This window comes from Lontra canadensis, unplaced genomic scaffold, assembly GCF_010015895.1.
Source record: "Lontra canadensis isolate GAN:19392208 unplaced genomic scaffold, GSC_riverotter_1.0 scaffold41, whole genome shotgun sequence".
NCBI lineage: Eukaryota > Metazoa > Chordata > Mammalia > Carnivora > Mustelidae > Lontra > Lontra canadensis.
Window position 1 is genome coordinate 3017880 of NW_022631035.1, and position 23124 is coordinate 3041003.

The 23124-nt window shown below is 57.9% G+C and overlaps 1 protein-coding gene across 3 annotated transcripts; it reads right to left on the reverse strand.

Moving 5' to 3' along the window:
• Positions 1 to 540: 540 nt before the first annotated feature.
• On the reverse strand, positions 541 to 9491 carry ENGASE (endo-beta-N-acetylglucosaminidase). Of its 3 annotated transcripts, none has more exons than XM_032870461.1 (14): positions 9333 to 9491; positions 8214 to 8278; positions 7855 to 8056; positions 6794 to 6942; positions 6150 to 6307; positions 5096 to 5244; positions 4602 to 4767; positions 3611 to 3714; positions 3149 to 3257; positions 2797 to 2987; positions 2317 to 2465; positions 1750 to 1858; positions 1303 to 1417; positions 541 to 1151 (listed from the first exon to the last, which is right to left on the reverse strand). In XM_032870461.1, the coding sequence occupies exons 1-14, from the start codon at positions 9434 to 9436 to the stop codon at positions 726 to 728; spliced, it is 2196 nt and encodes a 731-aa protein (XP_032726352.1). In that variant the 5' UTR covers positions 9437 to 9491; the 3' UTR covers positions 541 to 725. The 3 variants fall into 3 exon arrangements, with proteins under 3 accessions (XP_032726352.1, XP_032726353.1, XP_032726354.1); XM_032870462.1 differs by having other exon boundaries at positions 1750 to 1855; positions 9333 to 9468; XM_032870463.1 differs by having other exon boundaries at positions 7855 to 8052; positions 9333 to 9369.
• Positions 9492 to 23124: the final 13633 nt, after the last annotated feature.

The following is a 23124-nucleotide window of genomic DNA, read 5'->3' on the forward strand; positions in this document are numbered from 1 at the left end:
CCCACTGCAAGGCTGGGCTAGGCTGCAGCCAAGGGCCTTTCTGGGCCCTGGCCAGCCTCCCACTCCCCGAGCCTATACAGCCTCGCTCACTGCAGACACAGAGCCAAGACCCACAGTCCGGCTCTGTGCAAGCTTCGCCAGTACCCACGGCCCAGAAGAGACACAGCAGTGTGCGGGGCCGATGGGAAGGCTCTGCAAACAGCTCCGGCTCACGGGACCGCACACGGAGCCAGCCACAACATGGGAGGTCGGACGAGGACGGGCCACCTGGCCCAGGGTGGGGTGTGCAGCCTGGTGCCGGCCGGGCCCTGGGCTCCCTAGTCCTAAGGGGAAGCAGGTCAGCCCCCAGGGCACCACGTCCTAGCTCCCTGCCACGCTCAGCCCCCAGCCCTCACCCTGGGAATCGCTTCCAGGGCCTGCTGGGAGGCTTCCTGTCCCACGTAAGCCTGTCAAGTTAGGAAACACCCTTCGGGGAGCTGGTGTGACTAGCTTTCCCAAACCCTGTCCCTCGTACCTGGGAATCTGTACTCCAGACAGGGATTAGACATAACAGAGTTCATTAACCTCGGGAAATCATCAGCCCAGCAAACGGACTTCTTGGTTTTCCTGTCACCGGCATCCACCACTGAACAGCCCCAGCCACAGCCATCTGGCACCCGTGGGCTCCCAGACACCGCGTGGGGCCCTGAGCTCAGAGGCGGGGAGACGCCAGCTTTGGCGCTGGCTCACAGCTGGGGCAGGGAGTAGAGCAGGGCTGCCCTGCCCCACTCGGCCTGCGGCACCAGGAACCCCTCCTTGGGGACGGGCTCCACCAGGAACTGCACACGGCTGTCCCTGCCAGGCCCCGCGGCTGCCACCGGCAGCTCCACTACCCGGTATTGGTTGACGAAGGCCAGGCCCAGGAGCGCGGGCTTGTCGGGCCCTGGCGGCCCCCCGCGTGGAGAGCCCCCACCACTCCCTGGGAGGCAGTGGATCCGGAAGCATCGAATGGGAGAGAGGAGGTAGGACCAGTGCAGGGTGCAGCTGAGCCGCAGCCGGGCAGGGGCGCCCCCCTCCTCCTCCTCGGACGTGGCCGGCTGCCAGTGCACGCGGGACACAGTGACGGCCAGCACCCGGGGCAGCGGGCGGAGCAGGCTGTCGGCATCCACCACCTGGTGGGAGAGAGAGGGCTCGCCCTGACGCCCACCGGCGGCGCGGGGTGCCCGCCCCACACTCCCGCTCCTCGGGGACTCCGCCCCACTGGCCCTCAGCCTCCTGTGTGACCAGAGGCCCCTCCGCCCACACCCGCACCCCACGGCCCACCTGGATCTCCCCGAGCCTGCAGACAAAGCTTGCTTCCTCCCGGCTGCCGGCCGGCCGCGCAAAGCTAACGAGCAGGTCTCCCAGGAGGCAGTCCCGCAGGTTCACCTCGTAGCAGCTGGGGGAGGTGACGGGCCGGTCACAAGGCGCCCGCCTCCCCCAGTGCCTCGAGGCCGGCTGCTCAGAGGCCAGGAGCCGTGGCGGGAACAGAGGGCCATCCCGACATGGGCCCTGCGGCCAGCGGGAACCCCAGATGGAAGTCATGGCCAGGACCGCTCCCAGCAGCCTCCCGGGCTCATGTCCCCGCGTTGCCCGGAAACCTGGGGGGTCGGCCAGGGCCCCTCCAATCCCTCCAGTTCTGGGGCTTCTCAACCCAGGGCCCCTCCCTCAAGCCCCCCGCCCCCAGCAGGTAGCCCTCCCAGGCTGGAGACCCAACAGGAAAAGACTCACCGCTGGACCCAGCCCCCATGGAGCTGTTGGCCGCAGCGGCCCACCCATCTGGCCAGCTTGGTGGGGGGCACCCGGAGGGGCCGGGGGCTGTGCCTTGAGCTGGTTTCTGCTGGGGGAGGAGACCCAGGACTTGAAAATGAGAAGAATCCAAAGGAAACCGCAGAGAGGTGTCCACTGAACGGAGTGGGGGCGGGGGAGGCCTGGAGGCCAACAGACCCCCTGCTGGTGCCAGGCCTTGGGGGGAAGGAGAACAGGGCAGAGAGCCTCCCCAACCCCCTCCCCAGGGTCTCAATGCCATGGCAGGCAGGAGACCCGTTCCCCAAGTCTCTGTGGAACAGGGACCCAGGCCCACACAGCAAACCGTGTTGCCCAGTGGGGGCTGCAGGCCGGAGGCTGCAGCTGACCCGTGTCTCCCTGTCCAGGCCCGGCCCACAGCAGCATGGAGGACATCACCTGTCCTCTGCCCAGCCCCGGCTCCCCAACACCCTGGTGTGCTCTCTAGATGCTTCCCCAAGGCGTCCCCTGAAACAGAGGGGCCACAGGAAGCCGAAGCCCTACGCCTCTCACCATCCAGCGTCCAGAGGCCACCCACGTAGCAGCTGCCTGCGTCCCCCGTGGTGAGCTCCAATGCCACCTCGACAGCCGAGGGCCCTTCTAGTTTATACACCAAGGACAGGAAAATTTTGGGAGGCATGGGCACGTGCAGAGAGAACAGCCTGCCGGAGGAGGGCCGGGGTGAGCTCATGCAGGCTCTCAAGGCGTCGGACCCACAGAAACAGCAGAATGTGGTAGCTGGGGGGACGGGCGAGAACATTCTGGAGACTGATAGCATAATGACGTGCAAACAGCTCGCGCTACCGTACCACACATTCAGAAATGCCTCAGACGTACGGTAAATGGTACGTTACGTGCTTTCTACCACGAGAACCCCCTCTGTCTGTCTTCTGGTCTTCCGGCCGCTGCAACCCACCCGCCCAGGACAGTGAGGGACAGGGTCGAGGGGGACGCCGACGATGTCACAGATCTCTCCCCCACTCACTCACCTACCTCACGGCCACGGGTCCGACCTCAGGCGGAATCACCCCACGGATGAGCAGCGAGCTGCCCCCATGCCAGGCGTCCGCCAGACAGCAGCTCGTCCTCACCCAGCCCTGGCCGGCCCCTTCCAGCCTGTGCTCCGCAAACAGGGGTTGGATCTCCTGGGCGCTGGGGTGGTACCAGGGCCCCACCGCCTCCTCCTGGAGGACAAGTCCGGGTGAGGGAGGCCCGGGGGCCGACAGGGCCCAAGGGGTGCAGGGGGAGCAGCGTGGCCACCATGTCTCCCACACCCGGAGCCCCCTACGTGTCCCAGGTGAAACCAAAGCTGAACACCACGAAGCCCACCAGGAAGCCCACGCACCTGTCCGTAACGCACTCGCCGTGTCCCCATGCCCAGGCAGAAAGAGGTGACAAAGGGCAAAGAACAGATGCTGTGTGTGGGCAGGTAGCGTTCCAGCAAAGCCCAGAACCTGCGGGGAAAGGTGCAGGCGGACCCCGAACTCATTCCCAGCATCTCGGGGCCCCTGCATCCCTCCCAGAGTGAGCGCCCCCCCCGCTGAAAGTGTGGGGGATGCAGGTCTGCGGCGGGGTGGCCCCCCGGGGTCCCCAATCCTCATCCTTCCTGCTTGGGTTGCCAGGACCCTCCAGCCTGGACGCGGCCAAGACGGCTGGCTTCTCTCAAACTGGGCCCCTCAGCCCTGCCCGATGTGCGCAGCAAAGGTCCGTGGAGAACAAGGCCTGAGCTATCTTGGGAAACCAGAGAAAATGCCGGAGCCCCCATCTGGCCAACACCAACCCCCTGCCTGGGACGGGAAGGACTCACTTGTCCTGGTTCTGGAAGAAATCCTTCTTCTCCAAACACTCGTACACCCAGCCAGGGGCGAAGAGAGCTGCGGAGAAGCCGTGCTTCCGGATCAGCTCCAGCGACTGGGGAGACAGCAGTCAGGGCAGAGCGGGGCCTGGCCGGCCAGGCCTCCCACCCAGCCCGGAAGGGGGCTCCAACCCCAGCAGCTCATCAGCCCGCAGTGGGGGGAAGAAAGGCGGTAAGTGGGCCGGGGTCTGCGCTGGAGGCGGCCCGCCCACGGCCTGCACGGGCCTCTCCCTCGCTCCAGCTCTCATCGCGTTACCAGACTCCGAGCAGGTGGAGAGAATCTTCGGTTATTGGAATAATTTATTCACTTAGAGCTTAATTAATGAGCAGGAGCAGCCCCATGGCACCGGAAGGGGCAGGACGGCGGGTCCGGAAGATGAGCCAACTCCCTGTCCATCCCGCACCGGGGTCCCAGCCCCGGCAAGCCCCTCTTGTCTCTCCTCACTGCCCACGGGACTCGCCTTGCCAGAAAAAAATCTCACTAATTATTAAACCACCAAATTCCCCAAACTGGCTTTTTTACCCGGTCCTGGTCCCTGAGCTGCCTGTGGATGCGTGCGCTGCCAGTGCCCCCCAAGCCCACCCGATGCTCTAAGCCCCCAGCTGGGCGCCCGTCAGCGCCCACAGTCCAGGAAGAAGGAACAGCTCGCTAGAGCGCGGGGGTCGCCCAGCTGCTTCTGTCCATCTACACCCACGTAAAAAGCAGCGCCTGATGGCAGGAAGGGGCTGGAAGTTAGGGTTCCAGGGCACAGCCTGGCCTTGCGGCATCAGCCGGGTGTCCTGGGCCCCAGCGTCCCGGCGCTGGGAAGCACGCGGCCTCTTTCCCTGGAGCACAGATGGGAACGGAAGGTCCCGGGAAAACCAGGCCGCAGAAGGCACACAGGCCACGGAGGGCAGGCAGGCCACCGCGCCCACCTCCCCGGCCCCCAGGGCCACCACCCACCTTGTGCGTGTCGAACTGGCCTCCCACGACGTTGCTCCGCGCGAACACGTCCACGCCCACGTACACGTCGGCGCGGCGCCCCCCCGCCGGGCCGCGCATGCGCTCCAGGTGTTCCTCCCGCCAGTTGTAGTTGGTGAAGAAGCCGTCGCAGGCGTCGAAGAAGACCCTGGAGGCGGCGGCCAGGCGGGGCGGTGAGGCCGGGACGCAGCGAGGCCCCGGGGGCTGTCCACCCTGGGGGTCCTCCTCCTTGCCCTTCCGAGGCTCGCCTCCATCCGAACCCCCACACTGCGCTGCCTCCAGGCCCAGAACACGGCCCGCTCCGGACAGCGGGGGCCCGCCGGGAGCGCATGGCCCGCGGCCCGCGCGGCACCGGTCCTCCCGGCGGGTGGCCGGTGTCTCCGACTCTGCTCCCGGCCTCTCCGACCCAGGCAGCCGTGCGCCCCAGGCCCTGGGAGGCGGACGGCACTCCCGCCCCCAGCCTGCTCGGCCCTCACCGGTTGTGCTGGTTGAGTTCATCCTGCCACTTGAGCTGTCCGCTGCTCACCACGCTGTCGTACCACAGCACCAAGCCCCCAGGCACCCGCTGATGGAGCTGGGCGCTCAGGTAGCGCAGGAAGTGGGGCACGTTGCCCACCGCGGCCGGCTGCAGAGGGAGGCAGAGCAGACCCGCGGTGAGGCCCGCCCCGCCGTGGTCAGAAGTGCCCCTCGCAGCACAGACAGGAGGCTGCTTAACCCCAGGAGCAAACACAGACTCCAAAGAAGCCCCGGGTCCCTGGAGCCCCCTGACCTCACAGCCATGGAGAGGAGGATCCAGCCCGATGTTTCCCACTGTCCTGACTTTCTTTTTTTCTCATTTTAAAAGATTTTATTGATTCTAGGGGCGCCCGGGTGGCTCAGTGCGTTAAGCCTCTGCCTTCGGCTCAGGTCATGGTCTCAGGGTCCTGGGATTGAGCCCTGCGTTGGGCTCTCTGCTCAGCGAGGAGCCTGCTTCCTCCTCTCTCTCTGCCTGCCTCTCTGCCTGCTTGTGATCTCTGTCTGTCAAATAAATCAATAAAATCTAAAAAAAAAAAAAAAGATTTTATTGAATCTAGAGAATCCCAAGCAGTGTCCCTGCTGAGCGCAGGGTCCGACATGCGGCTGGATCCCATGACCCTGAGACGGTGACCTGAGCTGAAATCCAGAGTCAGACATGCAGCCGACTGAGCCCCCGCAGGAGCCCCAGCTGTCCTTCCTTTCTGAAGCAGGAAGGACATGGGCACAGCAACAAAGAAAAAATAAAACCCCAGGAAAGGGGAGGGCGGCGCCAAGGACAGCCGCACACGCGGCCCCAGCAGAGCGGACGGAGGAGGAGGAAAGGGAGGCCTTGAAAGGGCAGCAGGGCAAAGCTTAGCCAACCAGGGATTCTGGACACGGTGCCGGAGAAGGTTCTGTCCCTCAGTGAAGGGACAGAGGTATCACTTAACCGGCCACAGTGATGCTGAGGAAAGCGACGGAGGAACAGTGCGCGGGGCCTGGGCTGGGCAAGTGCCAGGAGAAGGCTGTGCTCACACTCAGAGAGTTCTCGATGTTGACCAGCCAGCCATCGAATCGGAAGAACTGGGCAATGAGGACCAGCTGGTCCGCCACGGCTCGGTACGAGCGCTCGTCCCCGGCCAGAAAGGCTTCACAGAGCTGCGCACCGTCCTTCCACTCGGTGATGAAGGTCCCTGCCAGGGCCGAGAGAAACGAGGGCAGGCGAACCCAGCAGTTAAGAAAGCGTGGCTCTTGCAAGAGCACAGCAGCCCGGCCTGCAAGCTCATTACACACTCCCACACCGGCCGTCCCAGATACCTGCGGAGTCGCACGCCCTGCGGCCGACCCTGCGGCAGTGAAGGGGCCAACCACTGACGCGGGTGTGGGGGAAGAGAGCCGCGCCCACGGACCGGCCACCTGTGGCCTGTGGGCCACGTCCGCCCCTCCCCCCCCCACTTCATAAATACAGCCCGTCTGTTTGCCTGTTGTCTACAGCTGCACTGTCTTGGTTAGGACAGTGACCCAGTGGCCTGGTCGCTTCCAGAAGTTGGCCCTTGCCTGTCGTAACCGATCAAGGCAGCCCCAGGCGAGGACTGCTTCGCCCCCAGAAGCCTTCTCGTTGCTGGTCACCTGGCAGGTGCACTGACGAGCGCGTGGGAGGCGAGCCCCGGGGCTCTTACCCAGCACGCAGACCCCATGCCGATGGGCAGCGTTGGTCCAGCCCACGGGGGGGATGGTCACGGTGTGGTGACTGAAGTACACGAAGATGTCGATGCACTGCCAGTGGTAGAAGCAGTAGGGGCTACGCACCGCCGAGCCCTGAATGAACCTGCGCGACACACGGAGCAGTCGGGACCCAGGACACGGGCACCCCGGGAAAGCTCCTCTTTAGTCCCAGCCAGCAATCGGGATGCTGGCTACGCACCAGGCACGGCGTAGACCCCAGGCAGAGTGGGAAGTGGGACTGCACCTTGACCCTGAGATCAAGAGGTATTAAGGGAAACATCTTCCCCAGGACGGGCTGGTGGTCACTGCTGGACCTGATGGCCGAGCGTTGTCAGCCTCGACAAAGACGGGGCAGGACGAAAACGAAGGGGCGGGGCTCAGGCAAAAGCTCCAAGCGCGGCCCCTGCACCATTTTTGCAGAACGGTCTCCCTACACCCAATGCTGGGCTGGTCACCATGAGCTGCACCCAAGATGTCGCCTCCTGCCTCCGCCCGTCCCTTGGTGGCCAGTTCGGACTAGGCCTTCCCATCTATCGTCCCCTCCAGGACTGTTTTACAGACGTCTAAGACCTCTAAGTGGACTGGGCAGCAACTCTGGAGGAAGTGTCCCCTGGCTGGGAGGGACACGGGAGGGTCACAGCTGAGCATCCAGAACTGATGGGCCGAGGACAGTCAGAGCTGAAGGGGTCGGGGGAGAACCACAGCTCTGGCCCAGGAGTGTGGAAAGGGTACCAGCTGCTGGACCTGCCCCGCACACCAGATTTTAAGGGCACACACTCCCCAGAAGCAAATGGGTGTCAGGCCTGCCAGAGGCCCCAGCTTTCACCTGACCCAGGTCCTTTAGAGATGACACCAGAGACCTGGGCACCTCGCCCAGTCAGAGCAGTCTGGTCCAGAGACTCCCCCTCCCCCAGTGCTCTTTGTCACACATCTGTCCCTCTCCCTGCCTCCTTCCCCTCCAGCCCCGTCTCAGGCAACAGAATTAATGTCAGGCGATGCCCTCACAAAGCCTCACTTGTCATCGAGATACCCGCCCATCATGTCATGGCACAGCAGGGTGCGGGGCCTCTGGCTGCTCAAGGGGGGCTGCCGGCACTCGGAGGGCTCCAAGGCCACGTTGAAACTGTCCTCCACGTCAGGCGTCCACGCCAGGAGTTCCTCCAGTGAAGAGAAGTAAAAACTGACAGGTTTGGTGGTGTCCTTGTCATAATATCTAGCTGGTCAGAGGAGGGGGAAATGAGGAATTGATTAGAAAGTATGGGGACCCTAGATGCTCTGACAACGACCCAGAGAGAAAACACTAGACCGGGGGGGCCTGCCCAAAGCCCCAAGAGTGAACACAGAGACAGCGTTCCGAGCCTCCGTCCGTCTCACCTGGCAAAGGCTCCGGGGTAAAACTGACCACTTCACGAAAGACGGCTTCTTCTTGCTCCTCAATTCTAAGCAATGAGGAAGTTTAAAAAAAAAAAAAAAAAAGGTTTTTTTAAGTAAAAGCATGAAGAAAAAGAATGCTGACAAGCACACGCACCAGGCGCAGGCAGACTGGCCGAGGGGAGGGAGTACTGTTCTCGGACTTATATTCTGAAGCCAATTATGGAAATACGCATTGAACCAAAGGGGCGAGTGGGCGCCTTCTTCCTGCAGCCGCCCGTGTTGGCGCCGCGGCCGGCCCTCCGTCCAACACCGGACACTGGCGGCTCCTCCTACAAATAAACTGGCTTTCTTTTCGAAGTAGCTATCACCATGCGGACGTGAGAAGACACTCCAGCCGCCGTCTGTTGGCCGCGGGCTTCCGCGTGGAAATTCTCTCAATCTCCCCAAACCCGCGCCACTTCTTGTGACTTTCGTGGGGGACCCTGCAACTAGCTGGGTGGGTGGAGGGTCAGGGACATTCAGGCCTCACCAGAGCACAAGGGCGGTGGAAAACACTTCCTTTAGAACTCCGTCCCACACCCTGCTGTCCTTCGGCCCCCCTGGCCCAGCGCGCATCGGGGCGCCTGCGAGCCCGCCCAGCATTCTCACCCCTACGGCCGCAGCCACTCCGCGGCCATCCCTGGCCAGTCGGAAACAGCCCTGGTCTCCCTCTCGGGGGGGGTTAAACAACACTGGGGACGCTGTTTCCAAGCAGGCCGTCCGGTGCGCTAGTGCACCCCAGGGAGCCAAGCAGGCCGTCCGGTGCGGGTGACCCCCCGGTGCGCCAGTGCCCCCCCCACAGGGAGCCAAGCGCGGACCGCGACGGTCTCCCCGCCCCTTCCGTGCCTCTGAGCCTGCGCCCGCTCCGTTCCTTCCACTCGCACACCCTTCCCCCGTCCGCCACGTGCTCCTACAGACCAGCTCGGCGGCCCCGCTCCGGGCGCGACCCCCTTCCGGGCCAGCGAGGGCGCCAGTGCCACCCGCCCGCCCCGCCGCGCCGAGCCGAGCCCCACCCGCCTCACGCGCGAGGACCCCGAGGCTCCCCGCCCACGACTGCGGCCGCGGCCGGTCCCCGCCCACCTCCTCCGCGGTCGCCGCTGCCCCGGCCGCCGCTCCGGCTCCTCCGGGATCCTGGGCGCCCTCTTGCGCGCCGCCGCTCGGGTCACCGGCCCAGCCGCCTCCATCACGGTGCCGCTCCCACCGCCGCTGCCGGCCAATCGCAGGCCGGAGCCGGTCCCCGCCTCCGGCCTCCGGCCAATCGCAGGCCGGAGCCCGCCCCGCCCAGTGGAGGGACCGCGCGGTACGGCTGCCCCGCCCCGGCCAACCCGGTGGACTCCCTGCGCGCACTCTGGGAGCAGCCGCGGGTGGCCGGGACTTTGTAGCCGGAGGGAGGCCTGGGGGCGGGGCCTAGACGGGGCGGGGCGGGGCTCGGGGCGGGGCTGCGGGGCTGCGGGGCTGCGGGGCTCCGGGCGGGGCTGCGGGGCTCCGGGCGGGGCTGCGGGGCTCCGGGCGGGGCCGCGGCTGCGCAGGCGCCCTGACTTGCGCAGCGCGGTCCCCACCTGCCCTCTGTGCGGAAGCGCCATGTCCCGAAAGTCACGAAGTCGGTGAGCCGCGGCGGTTAGATTCGGTTCGTCTGACCCCGTTCAAAGGCGATCTTCGGAGGAGATGAAGTCCGGAGTCTCGTTCGGGTGTGAACACGGACAAGAGCTGTCGTTAGCGGAGCGCTCGGACGGACGTTGCGACCAGTTCGAGGAAGGCCGAAGAGGAGGCCGGTGTCCTGAGGAGGAGCGCTGAGTGCGCGCCCACGCGGAGGCACAACTGGCTTTTCAGCGGGGCGGGGGGTTGGGAGATCCCTGAACCCCTGCAGAGACCACCTGCTCCCCCTAAAAGCCGGGGCCGGAGCCGCTCGCAGCAGCACGGACGGCCGGTAGACGCGGCGTCGTGTTCCCGGGGCACGGGCTTTCCCCACACCCCACGTCTGCGCTCCGAGGCTGTCTCCCGGATGCCCGTACCCAGCATCCCGGGTAAATGCGGAGGAAGGAGGCCTGCGCGGGGAGGAGCGGCGCAGCGGGCCCGGTGGTGCAGGAGCCCCTGGCCCCGGGGGTCCCAAACGGACCCGGCTCGGCCGCCGCCCGCTGACGGAATCCAAAGGCAGAGACGAGTGATGGGGAACCGAGAAGGGAGTCTACTTCCGAGAGGCCCGCTGAGGACAGCATCTCAAAGACTTGTCTCCGAAGTGCTGAAGACACTGCTAGGGTTAAATGAGGACAGTGTGCGACGAGCGTGGGGGGTGCGCGCAGGTGGGCAGGGAAGGCCAGGCTGACCGTCGTCTGGGGGTTGATCACACGGGGTCTTGCTGGCTCAGGACAGTCCTTATAGCTTAAGGGGGTAGTTTCGGTTCCTACCACGGGATGCTATGCCCGCAGGGTCTTTTGCCTGAGTTAGGAGAAAAGCCTCAAGGAAGAATTTAATCAGAAAGTACAGACCGAGGTCAGAATGGAGGTGGTTGACCTTCCCTTTCAGAAGCAGGAAGTCCAAGGAGGCCAGATATGGGACTGGGGCCCACGCACAAATCTTGGGCTAGCCTGAGGCTCTCCTCACTCTGCCACCAAAACCCCTTAGTGCAGCTGGGAGTGTCCAGCGCTGGGCTGCAGGTGCCGCCCAACCCAAGTTGAGTGGGCCTCTTTACAATGCTTGCAGACTTTGAACTGTAGAAGGCCCCAAGCTTCCATAAACCCCAAGCTTCCGTAAACCCCAAGCTTCCATAAACCCCAAGCTTCCATAAGCCCCAAGCTTCCATCAACCCCAAGCTTCCATAAACCCCAAGTGTGGGAGGGTGACGAAGGCTGCCACGCTGCAGGGAGGGCAGGCCACTGTGGAGCAGGAGACAGCAGTCCGAGGGGAGAACAGAGATTGCAAAGCCCTGGAAAGTTGGCCAGGAGAAGGGGGAGCAGGGCCACACAGCTCACTCCGGCTGTGATCAGGTGAGCACAGGGAATGGGGAGTCTTGATCTGGGCTGTACTTAACCAGCTCTTCACAAGCACTTATCTGCAGCTTCGCGATTACTAAATAAATCAACTTTTCCTCCTAACCGTCAAAACATAGTTCTTAAAGATATACTAAACAGCCCTTAGGTGATGCTCCGTTTCTGGGGGGAAATATATTCTCGGGTCTCTCTTTTCTGTTTGCACAGCACTGGCCTCTGGTCTGGGGGGGGGGGCAGGGAAAAGCAGGTCTTATGGCCTCCGTGTTGGCTCCAGCTTGCAGCCTTCCTGGTGGACCCTTGTGGCTCCTGGTCTCCCTGGGGATCAGGACAAGCCTGGAGGTCCGCATGTCTGCCTTGAGGTCACATTGGTCCCTGCTGGAGCTCTAGCTGTCTCTGAGATCTGGTTGGGCCCCCTAAAACCTTAACCTGGTAGGATTTCCAGATAAAATCCAGGACATGCCCCTCTCCCCCGCTCCCCCCCGCCCCCCCCCATACACGCCCTGCCTGGGTGGCTCTGGCCGTGGACTTGAGCTCACTGTCCGACAGTGCAGTGGCATACGTGGGGTGCCTGCCCTCGCTGGGTCCCTACGCGCACATGACATCCATTTCCTCCTCCTGGAAATGTAGAGTGCTCTGGGTAAAGCTAATGTTCCTTTTAACCCACCGCCCTGCGTGTCCCCTGCCTCCTGTACCTCAGAGACGCCCCTGCATTTCACTGATTTCCTGGGTCAGGCCTATGTCCTTCCAGATGTTGTAAATCCTTTCACGCACAGGTAGGCACCTGGAGCGTGGTGTGTGGCTCATAAAAACAGGATCGTGTTATACCAATTACTCCGTATCTTTTCCGTCCCGCTGCAGACATATTTTTGAAGTCGAGCAGTGCTGATTTATGCTGCTCTAAAACGTGCGTTTGCACGTTGCTGAACACATCGCCTCCTGAAGGCGCCAGCGGCTGCTTACCCCGACCGGTCGGGGGCGTGTCCACGGCAAGCTTGCATTTGCTTTCATGTTTTTTAATGTTAAAATGAATGTCATCGTAATGAAAATGAACCTTCTTGGGCTCCCATGGTTGGCTGGTGTTTCTTTTCCAGACACAGACACAGTAATCCCCACACATTCCCGGACTCGACAGCCACTCAGGAGCCGGTCCAAAGGGGCTCCGGCCTCGATACTCTTCCCCGCACCGATCAGGCTGCGTCACTGTCACTGCACGCCTCTCTGCGCTGTTAGCTTACGGATTTGCGGCTCACCTGATGGGTGCGTCGTCGTCGGCTCTGTTTCTCGGCCGGCCATTTGGAAATGAATTCTTCCACCCCTGTTGAAGCCCTCGCCCGCTTCCGCTGGGGTGTTTTCCTTGCCGACGTGGGGGGCGCGTCACGGGTCCCAGATACTTTCATTTTGCTTCATACACATGTAGACAGAGCAAACACACGGGCTGCGCACCTTTTTAATTTTAAAGATTTGGTTTTTTTAAGATTTTATTTATTTATTTATTTGACAGAGATCACAAGTAGGCAGAGAGGCAGGGGGAGAGAGGAAGGGAAGCAGGCTCCGTGCCAAGCAGAGAACCCGATGCGGGACTCGATCCCAGGACCCTGAGATCATGACCTGAGCCGAAGGCAGAGGCTTTAACCCACGGAGCCACCCAGGCGCCCCTAATTTTAAAGATTTTTTAAAAATTTTTTTAATTTATTTGAGAGAGAGAGCACAAGCAGAGGGGAGGAGCAGAGGGAGAGGGAGAAGCAGGCTCCCCGCTGAGCGGGGAGCCCAGTGCGGGGCTCGATTCCAGGACGCTGGATCATGACCTGAGCCCAAGGCAGATGCTTCACCGACTGAGCCACCCAGGCGCCCCAGTGTGCTCTGTTTCTTTTGAACTCTTTGAAGGTATCCGGTAGGATCGGCATTTCAGATCCGAGATGGTCAAATTACTAACATTGTTTTATGAGTTGGCTATTTTCTCCTGTTGAGGGCTGTCCCAGCGTTAAGGTCAGGAGGAGGTTCTCCTACATTTTTAGATAATAATCGTCACATTTAGGGGTGGGGTGTGTGTATTTTGCAGACTTATAACTTCCAGACGCCCCTGGTCTTTAACATGTCATCTCCCGTTTTTGGTCTCTGGCATGTTCAGATTTTCCTCTCTTCCTGGGCCAGTTTTGCTAATAAATGTTTTCCTAGATAAGTGTCCATTTCATAGAGGTTTTCAAATGGGGGGGTATTAAGTCCTTCCTGATCATAGTTTTTCTTCTCTCAGTGATGCCCTCTCTTTAATTCCAATGTTGTTTATTTGTGTTTTCTTCTCTTTTTTTTCTTGCCACTTTTTGCCGAGGGACGGTCTATTTTATTAGTCTTTTCAAAACACCAGCACTTGGGTCTCTTCTCTTTTTTGGTTTGTTTTCTCTTTCCCTACCTCTGCTTGTATTTTCTTTCCTCTCATTTTCTTTGGATTTATTCTGTTCTTTTTCTGGTTTCAGAAGTGGACAGTTGGGTTCACTTATTTGTAAATCCTTCTTGTTTTTGTGCAAATGCAGCCGGGGCGGGGGGTTGGGGGGGAATGCATGTCTCTCTGAGAATGGTTCCACCGCGTCCCGCAGGTGTCCTTAGGCAGCACTAACATTTCCATCGAGTTCTGAAGACAACGCGAATTCTGTTAGCTTCTCCCTGTGCCATCCAGACGGCCCTGGATTTTTCTGCAGGAGGATTCATCAGTCTCATCTGTTGTAGTTATTACTTTCATGTGTTTCTCAAAATGTATTTCCCTACCCCAAATGCACGACCACGCGGAACGCTCCGTCCGATTGTTTTCTAGAAGTGCTACTGTTGGGCCTTTCACCTTCAGACCTGCAGCCCAGCTGGAGTCATTGTTTATGACGGGGGGAGGAGGGCCCGTCTTATTTTTTTACCACACGGATCCCTAGTCATTCTGTGGTTTTTGGAAAGGTTCGCCCTCGTCCAGTGCTCTGCAGGGCTCCTTTCTGGAAACTCAGTGTCCATACGTGCTTGAGTCTGCTTGGGGCTCTGTGATGTTGTGATTTGATAGTAATAAATGCCTACTTGGAGCGGGGTGTGGGGGGGAGGGCACCTGGAATCGCCCCCCAGGCGGTGGAGTGTGTGTCAGCCTTCAGTTCAGGTCATGATCTCAGGGTCCTGGGATAGAGTCCTGTGTTGAGCTCCCTGCTCAGCGGGGAGTCTGCTTCTCCTGCTCTCTCTGCCCCTCTCCCTCCCCCGCTTCTTGCTCTTTTTCTCTTTTCTCAATTAAATAAGTAAAACCTTAAAAAAAAAAAAAAGGAGTGTATATTTGGCCTTCATTTCTGGCACAGACCTCCTAAACTCTTGGAAATTTCCTACGTGTAAGAGCCCTAAAGGTGTCTTTTGTTATTCATAATAAGCCCCTTTCAACCACACCAGAGTTTGTGTCAGGGGGACCGACTTCCCAGACTTTTGGAAAGCCCCTAAGCACAGGGGCTGATTTGACCTGGTTTGACCTCCACGAGAAGGCTGGAACGTCTGAGACCACCCCCCCACACACCTCCTGGGAGGGGAAAGGGACTGACCTGAGCTCATCGGCACTGGCCCCGGATGGAACCAACCGTGCCTGTAGAATGACGTCTGCGCACAAACCCCCGAGCTCCAGGCTTGGGAGAGCTTTGGGGTTGGTGATCCCAGGGAGGTGCTGGGAGGGCGGCACGCCTCCCTGCTCCCAGCGAGCGCATGGAACCCCCGCACCCCTTCCCACATGCTCTGCCCTTTGTACGTCTTCCATCGGGCTGTTCCTGACTGTAGACTGATAATTATGAATCTCGTCCATACCCAGCCCTGCCTCGGTGTTTCCTTCTCGGGGCCGAACACCAGCACACCGTTCGCTGGTTTGGGCGTTATATTGTCTGGATGATGTTCTGTAGTTCTCCGTATGGACATCCTCCACGCCTCCTGTTAGATCTACCCCAACAGTCGACGATGCGTAAGCGGCGTCTCTGCTGGGTTCGATGTGTGCAAATTCTCTTCCCCTCCTCCCAGCGGAGGATGGAGTCTGCACCCGCTTCTCCGGGCTGACTGGTGGAATATGGCCAAAAGAGCTCCGCTGGGGCTTGTGAGTCTGGGTCTCGAAAGGCCGCGCGGCTTCTGGCCCTGCCCTCTCGGCCCCCTGTGCTAAGACCACCGTGCTGTGGAGGAGGGAGGGAGGACAGCACGGAGAGAGAGCACTAGTCCCTCGGCCCCGGCCGTGCATGTGAGCCCGACGTGGGCCACCTGCCCCAGCCCCACTGCGGACCCCGCCAGGGAGCCCAGCGAGGCCAGCAGAATGGAGCACCCAGCCACCCTCCAGACTCACGAGAAACACGGAGTTGTGGATCCGTTTAAGATACTGAGTGTTTTGGGGCGCCTGGGTGGCTCAGTGGGTTAAAGCCTCTGCCTTCGGCTCAGGTCATGATCTCAGAGTCCTGGGATCGAGCCCCACATCGGGCTCTCTGCTCAGCAGGGAGCCTGCTTCCTCCTCTCTCTCTGTCTGCCTCTCTGCCTATTTGTGATCTCTTGTCTGTCAAATAAATTAATTAATTAATTAATTTAAAAAAAAAGATACTGAGTGTTTTAAGTGGTTTGTTACATGACAAATGACAACGGATCCAGCGTTTGCTTTCAGACTTCATTTTCGGCTTGGGGCTGGGGCAGCGGCCGTGCGTATCGCTCCCACAGCCTTCCACCACGATGACCTGCACGTTCTTCTAGATCTTCTGCGTAACTTGTCAACTGCAAGTAAGGACAATCTTATTTCCTCCTGTTCTATCCTTACCTCCTGCACCGACTTCCCCTCCCTTACCGCACTGGGCGAGACCTCCAGAGCAACGGTGGGTGCGTGTCCTCGGAGGGTCCCTGCCTTGCCCGCAGTCTCCGAGAGCTTTCCACACTTCCCCTGGAGTTAGGTGTGTGCTGGCGGTTTTTCCGCAGGGCTGCTTTATTAAGCAAGGGAAGCCCTTGGGGCACCTGGGTGGCTCCGTCGTTAGGCATCTGCCTTCGCTCAGGTCATGATCCCAGGGTCCTGGGATTGAGCCCCACATCAGGCTCCCCACAGTGAAAAAAAAAAAAAAAAAGGCAAGGGAACCCTGTCCCGCAGCAGGTTTACGGAGACCCTTGCATCCTGAATGGATGTTGAGTCTCATCAAACATGTTCCCTATAAGTCCCAGGTAATGTGCTAAAACGCGCTGACTTCACCATGTTCTCCAAGCCTGCCTTCCCACAATAAACCCGGTTTGCGTCTGACCCCCTCTCCTCGGTGCTCCCCCACCTCCGGGTGCTGGCACCAGCACTGTGATCACCTCCTGAAACTGTGGGGGATATGCCCTTTGCTCTCCTCTGGGAGAGCCCAGAGGACTAATTATGGTTGCTGGTGCGCAAACCTTTGGTAAAAATTCACACATAAAACAATCTGAGCCACGAGCTGATTGCGTTAAAAGCTTTTCTATTACCGATTCTATTTGATTCTTCCCAGAGTCTTCAGATCGTCCCTTTCCTCCCGCGCCACCGTTGGGAGTTGGGGTTTTTGGAAACAGGGAAGTGCTCATTTCATGTCATTTTCCGGATGCGTTACCGTGACATTGTCCCTAACACGTGCGTCGTGTTTCCCGTGTCTGTGCGTCGTGTTTCCCGTGTCTGTAGCATCTGAAGTGTTTCCTTTGTTTCTCTTCCTTTTGCATTGTTTTTTTTCCTTTTATCTTTGTTGTTTCCTTCCTCTCCCTTTCTTTGGGCCCATTCGATGCTCTTTCCCTAAGTTCTTGAAGCAAATGCTCATTTCACTGATTTCCATTCTTTCTTCATCTCTGAAACGTGAGTGGAGGCTGCGCCTTGAACGTGGCTTTACTCTGTCCCACAGGTTTTGATCCATCGTGGGATTTGTTTTTTTTTTTTCCATTTTAATTAATTTCAAAATATTTTCTAATTCCCTTGTGATTTGTTTTTTTAATCCAATGGTTATTTCAAAGTATGTTTCCTAATTCCCACACATACGGGGGTGCCCTAATTTGCTCTTTATCATGGTTTTTTAGCATCACTGAGTTATATACTTGAGTATACAACTGGGTAGATGCAGAGAAAATGCTCCGTATCATTCAGTCCTTTGAAAGTAAAACCTGCTTTATGGCTAAAACCGGGTCAGGTTTTTTTTTTTTTTTAAGATTTTATTTATTTACTTGACAGACAGAGATCACAAGTAGGCAGAGAGGCAGGCAGAGAGAGGGGGAAGCAGGCTCCCCGCTGAGCAGAGAGCCCGATGGGGGGCTCGATCCCAGGAACCTGAGATCATGACCTGAGCCGAAGGCAGAGGCTTTAACCCACTGAGCCACTCAGGCGCACCCCTCCCCGGTCAGTTTTTAAAAATAGGCCATGTGTGCCTGAGAAGATGGTGTATTTCGCAGTTGGTGTTCTATAAATGACCATTAAGTTAGATTTTCTTACCATATTTCTCAAATCCTCTATTTATTGATTTTTTTTTAAGAATGGGATTATTTTAGGGGCTTCCGGGTGGCTCAGTCATTTGAGTGTCCTGACTCCTGATTGAGGCTCAGGTGATGATCTCAGGGTCATGGGATCGAGCCCCAGTCCGGCTCTGTGCTCAGCACGGAGACTGCTAGAGATCTTCTCTTTCTCCTGCTCCCTCTGCCCCTTCCCATGCTTGCACATGCACTCTCTCTTTCTCTCTCTAAAATAAATAACTAAATCCTAAAAAAAAAAAAAAAAGAATGTGATTATTCTGCCAGCTACTGAGAAGGGTGTGATACAATTTCCCACTATGATTCTGCATCTGTTTCTGCCTCTTCATTTGCCTTTATGTATTCGGAGCGCGTGTTATTAGGCGCATGTAGATTTTAAATTTACCTTCTCTCTTCCTGGTGGATTGACTGAACAGTCATTGTGAAATGACCACCTTTGTCTCTAGTAACACTTCATGCATTAATGTCTGCTCTGTCTGATGTGCTAGTTTTGTGGGGGTTTGGGGTTTTCTTGGTTTTTTGGAGAGAGAGCAAGACCGAAGGCACACGTGTGAGCCGGGTGGGGGGGGGGCGGCGCAGAGGGAGCGGGAGAATCTTTTTTTTTTTTTTAAGATTTTATTTATTTATTTGACAGAGAGAGAGGCATACAAGCAGGGCGAGTGGGAGAGGGAGAAGCAGGTTTCCCGCCGAGCAGGGAGCTCAACGCAGGGCTCGATCCTAGACTCCAGGATCATGACCTGAGCCGAAGACAGCTGCTTAACTGACTGAGCCACCCGGGCACCCCCAAGTCATATTTTCTTTATACGCACAGGATCTCTTTGTTTAGAATTACCACCCCATTTACCATTTTGTTATTCATGTCTGCTTTTCCGACCTTCCCCCTGGGATCCCATTCACTTTGTGCAGGTTGGCTTGAAACTGTCTTTATTTTGTATACTGTCACAGGGAACTTTAGATCAACAACTATCACTTTTTAGTTCTTCGAATGTGCTGTTCCACTCTCACTTGGCTTCCACTCCTTCTGCCCAGAGGTCAGCTGTCAGGCTTATTAGTGCTCCTGAGAAAGAAAACAATCCCCCTTCCCGTGGTTAAACTTTCCTCTCTGTCTTCGGTTTGTAGTGGCTCCCGCCCCCGTGTCTGTGCTGGGTGCGCCCTTGCCTTCATTCATGCTGCTGGGAGTCACTGAGTTTCTCAAGTCTGTGCCTTTGTGACTTTCATCCATCAGGTGAAATTCTCAGCCACTTTCTTCTCAAATATCGTTTCTGTAACATTTTCCATTTCCCCTTCCGGGACCGCCCCCCCCCTTGTGAATACGCTCTCCACTCTGTATCTCCCCTCCCTTCATCTCTCCATGCTTCTTTCTGATTATCTTCTGATTTATCTTCTAAGCCACTGGCTTTTCCCTTCAACTCTGTACAACATGCGGCGCGCTGAGTCACAGAGCCCTTCGCGTCTCTTCTTCTGTTTCTCACTTCTGGACGTTCCCTTTGATTTATTTTATTAATTAGTATTAGTTTCAAGTTCTCTGCCACAATTCTGTCTTACATTTATCTCCTCCAATGTAGCAAGCACAGCTGTTCCAGTGGTTGACTGTGACAATGCTACTGTGAGTCCCCCCACACACACACAAGGCACACTTGCTGGATATTTTTAGTGAGGAGGATCACAGACCCGACGGACGGTTCATTTGGTGGCTATCTCAACCGTTGGAGAGTGTTGGAGGAAGGTTTCCGAGTTATCTAGAGTATACATACTTTTACTCTTATTTGTGAAAACCTCTAAAGTGGAAATTTCTTGTCCTTGCCTGACCATCTGCATAAAGGGAAGTAGGCTCTGCTCCATTCAGCACTAGGAGGGCCTGGTGACCAGGGCCAGCTGATGGAGGGCATCTGAGGTCACTACTCCAGCTGTGTGGGGACATCAGAGAGAAAGGCATGGTCCTCAATTAGCTGTTCCTTGTGGAATGCTTCCCTTGGCACCTGAGTCAGCCTCCCGAGTTAGTGTGATCTCATCCAACAGTTGGTTCCAGAACCTTTGTCAAATAAAGCTCTTGGAAGAACTAAGCCTGACAATCCCATCCCAACTCACTGAACCCTGGACCCCGACCTCCTCCTGAGCCACACCCGGAATAATGAGACTGGCTCTGAAAGTCACCCATCTGGAGCTCCAGGGCTCCCCAGGCCTCAACAGAGAAGGGCGAGGCTTTCTAGTTTGCGTGTGAGCGTGTGTTTGTAACAGCCGAGATATAATCTACACGACATACACTTTGCCCATTTCAAGCGCGCAGTGCTTGGTTTTAGTACATTCACGCAATGGCATGACCGCCCCATCACCAATTTTAGAACATTTTCATCCCTCTGAAAAGAACACCCTGTCCCGGTTAGCGCTCGCTCCCTCCCCCCACAGCTCAGACCCTGGACACCTCTAATCTACTTTCTGTCTTTACGGATTGGCCAGATCAGGACGTTTCACATCGGTGGAATCATACAGTACGTGGTCTTTTGTGACTGGCTGCGTCCGCTTGGCGTCCTGTGTTTGAGGGTCTTCCGTGCTGTATGCAGCAGGTGTCCGTATTCTCTTTATAGCCGAGTACTGTCCCGTGACACGGACAGACCGCATTTTGTTCGTTTATTCATCACCTGAAGGACATTTGGATTGTCTCCGCTTTTTTTAAATTATGAATCCTGCTTCCAAGGACATTAGCCTACAGTGTTTTTGTTCCTTTCGGGGATCCATCTAGAAGCAGACTCGCTGGGTCACCTGTAGCTCTACGCTTACTGTTCTGAGGAAGCACAAGGCTGTTTTCCGAAGCAGCAGCACCATTTTACGTTCCAGCCGGCCGTGGCCAAGGCTGACAGGCTCTCTCCATCCTTGCCCACATGCGTCGTTTTGATGACAACCATCCTGTTGGTGGTGAAGTTGTGTCCTACTGTGGTTTGGACTTGCGATTCCCTGGTGGCTAACAGCACGAACGTCTTTTTCATGTGCTCCTGGGTCATTTGTCAGTCTTGTTTGAGAAACGTTGAGAACCTTTGCCTCTTTTTAATTTTTTTCAATCATTGAGTTGCAAGAGTTCTTAATGTAGTCTAGATATAAGTCCCCTATCAGATGTACGATTTACAAATATTTTCTCCCATTCCGTGTTGTCCCCTGACTTTCTTAGTCGTGTCCTTTGAAGTCCAGAATCTGAAATTCTGGTAGTGTCCGATTTATTTACATCCCCTGCATTACTTGGGTTTTGGTGTCAGATCTAGGAAACTACCGCCTGATACAAGGTGATGATGATTTACAGCCATACTTTCTTCTCAGCATTTTGTATGTTTAGCCCTTATCTGGAGAACTTTGATCCACTTCGAGATGATTTTTATATATGGTGTAAGATAGGGATGCCATCTGGAGGCATCTTGGTTTTTTTATTATTTTCTGTTAACTTTTTGTTGTTGTTTTTCCATGATCTGGGAGAGGATCTCATTTGATTCCCGTTAGTAAGGCCCCAAAAAAACAGTTTGCCATCCTGCCGTTGCCTTTTCACGCACACACACACACAGGCACACAGATCCCATAGGATGGGGAGTGCACGCCTCACGGCTCCCACCCCAGCTACGGTGTCCTGAAAGTGGTAGCATAAACGGTGATCTCCTTTGGCTGAGTCACCGGCTGTTTTTAAGCCCTTTTGCTATAACACTAGCATTGGTTTTGCGGGTGAGTTTATCAGGTCTTTTCCAGGAACGGTTTGTCAGGGCCTTACTAGCCGAGGTCAGGGCTCCGCGGAAGGGGCCTGGACAAAGTGAGCAGTTTGGGGCACCTGGATGAAGCTGAGCTTCTTTGGGGAACGCCCTCAGCCCCTCCTCCCAGCCGCGCAGAGGCCCTTCCTTCTTGCACGGCTGTGGCTCTGTGGGGTCTGCTTTCCATCCTACTGGGAGCAGAATTGCAGTGTCTGCCCGGTCCTGCCTGGCCCTGGCCAGGGCTGAGCACGGGCCGATCCTAGGACCAGGCAAGAGAAGGACGCCGGTTGCTGCCAGCCTGTTGGCACCAGAGGAGCAGAACAGCCTCCGCACTCCAGGCGAGGCCGGGGCTCAGGCCGCTAACCCAGCTGGCAAGCCGCGGGGGGAAGAGAAAGGGACATCTGCTCTTCACTGCTGGAGCGTGAAGGAAGCTCTTGGCAGGGGTGTTCAAGCCTGCAGGTCACTGTAGGAGGTTGAACTGCAGCCCCTCCAAAAGGTACATCTGAGTCCTCGCCCCTGAGACCCATGACCGTGACCTTACTTGGGAATAAAGTCTTGTGCCGATGGCATTAAGGACCTTGCTAGGAGATGCTGGGTCTAGAAGGGGCCCTAAATCCAATGGCAGGTGTCTTAATAAGGGAACGGCGAGGGAGGTGTGACGGGCAGGAGAACGAAAGCCACGTGAAGACAGAGACTGGAGGGACTCAGCCACCAACCACGGAATCCCGGGGCCGCCGGAGGCCATAAGGAGCAGGGAGGGGTCCTTCCCTACAGACAGGGAGGAAACCTGGCCACGTCAATACCTCCATGTAGAGGTTCTGGACTCTAAAGCTGCAAGAGAATAAATGTGTGTTGTTTCAAGACATCGAGCTTCTGGCCGTTTGTCACGGCAGCCCCGGGACCCTGGCACCCTGGCCCGCCTGCCGGCCGCTCACTGGCTCGGGGAAGCACCGGGCACCCAAGGAGACCACGTCCAGCTCAGCCTGTAGGGCGCGTTCCCGTGAACCACAAGGCAGTTCAGGGCCCATCCTGTGCCCAGCTTTGTCCCCGGGTGCCCCGCGGCAGGCCCCGCGGCAGGCCCCCCGGCTTCCAGCGGACAGTAGGTGGGGTGCGGGGCCGGGGTGAGGAAGGAAGAGGGTTTGGTTCAAGGAGCAGACTGAGGAGGCTGTGATGCTGAGACACGTGGCTCCAAGTTTAATGTTTTCTGAAACAGCATTGGGACAGCACGAAGCAGCGGGCAGCGCTGGCGGGCCCAGAGAAACACCGTTTTCAAGTCTGACCAGCAGAAGCCCTTCAGAGGGAAGGATGTGCAGACCCCAGACCCGGTGGCCAGGCCCTGGGGGAGCCGAGGGATGGGGTCAAGACCAAGGGTCACCGGGTGGTGGGGAGGAAGGTTCCTGTAGTGGGCTTCAGGGCCCGAGCAGGTAGGATGGGGACCCTGGCCCTGGGCGTTGGTGGAGAGAGGCAGGGAAGGGCCGCCCGGCAAAAGCCAGCCACAGGCCAGAGCACCAACTCCAGGCGGCAGACGTCTACACCCCGCCTCAGAGAGAGGGTTCGGACTCCTGTGGTTGAGACATGCCTTCTGTCCTGGGCAGAGAGATGGCGCCCCACAGGGCCTCCGAGACAGTAGCTGGGAGCCTTCCAGCTCCTTCCGGCTCTGCCCCGAGCAGGGGCCCAGTG

What these genes read in the sequence shown, in the direction of transcription:
- ENGASE (XM_032870461.1), bottom strand. Translation starts at nt 9,436, where the DNA reads ATGGAGGCGGCTGGGCCGGTGACCCGAGCGGCGGCGCGCAAGAGGGCG. An exon ending in GAACTCAACCAGCACAACCG is followed by an intron (nt 4,768 to 5,095) that starts GTGAGGGCCGAG and finishes CGCCGCCTCCAG; the next exon opens with GGTCTTCTTCGACGCCTGCG. An exon ending in GTCGGACCCGTGGCCGTGAG is followed by an intron (nt 2,466 to 2,796) that starts GTAGGTGAGTGA and finishes CTCCTCCGGCAG; the next exon opens with GCTGTTCTCTCTGCACGTGC.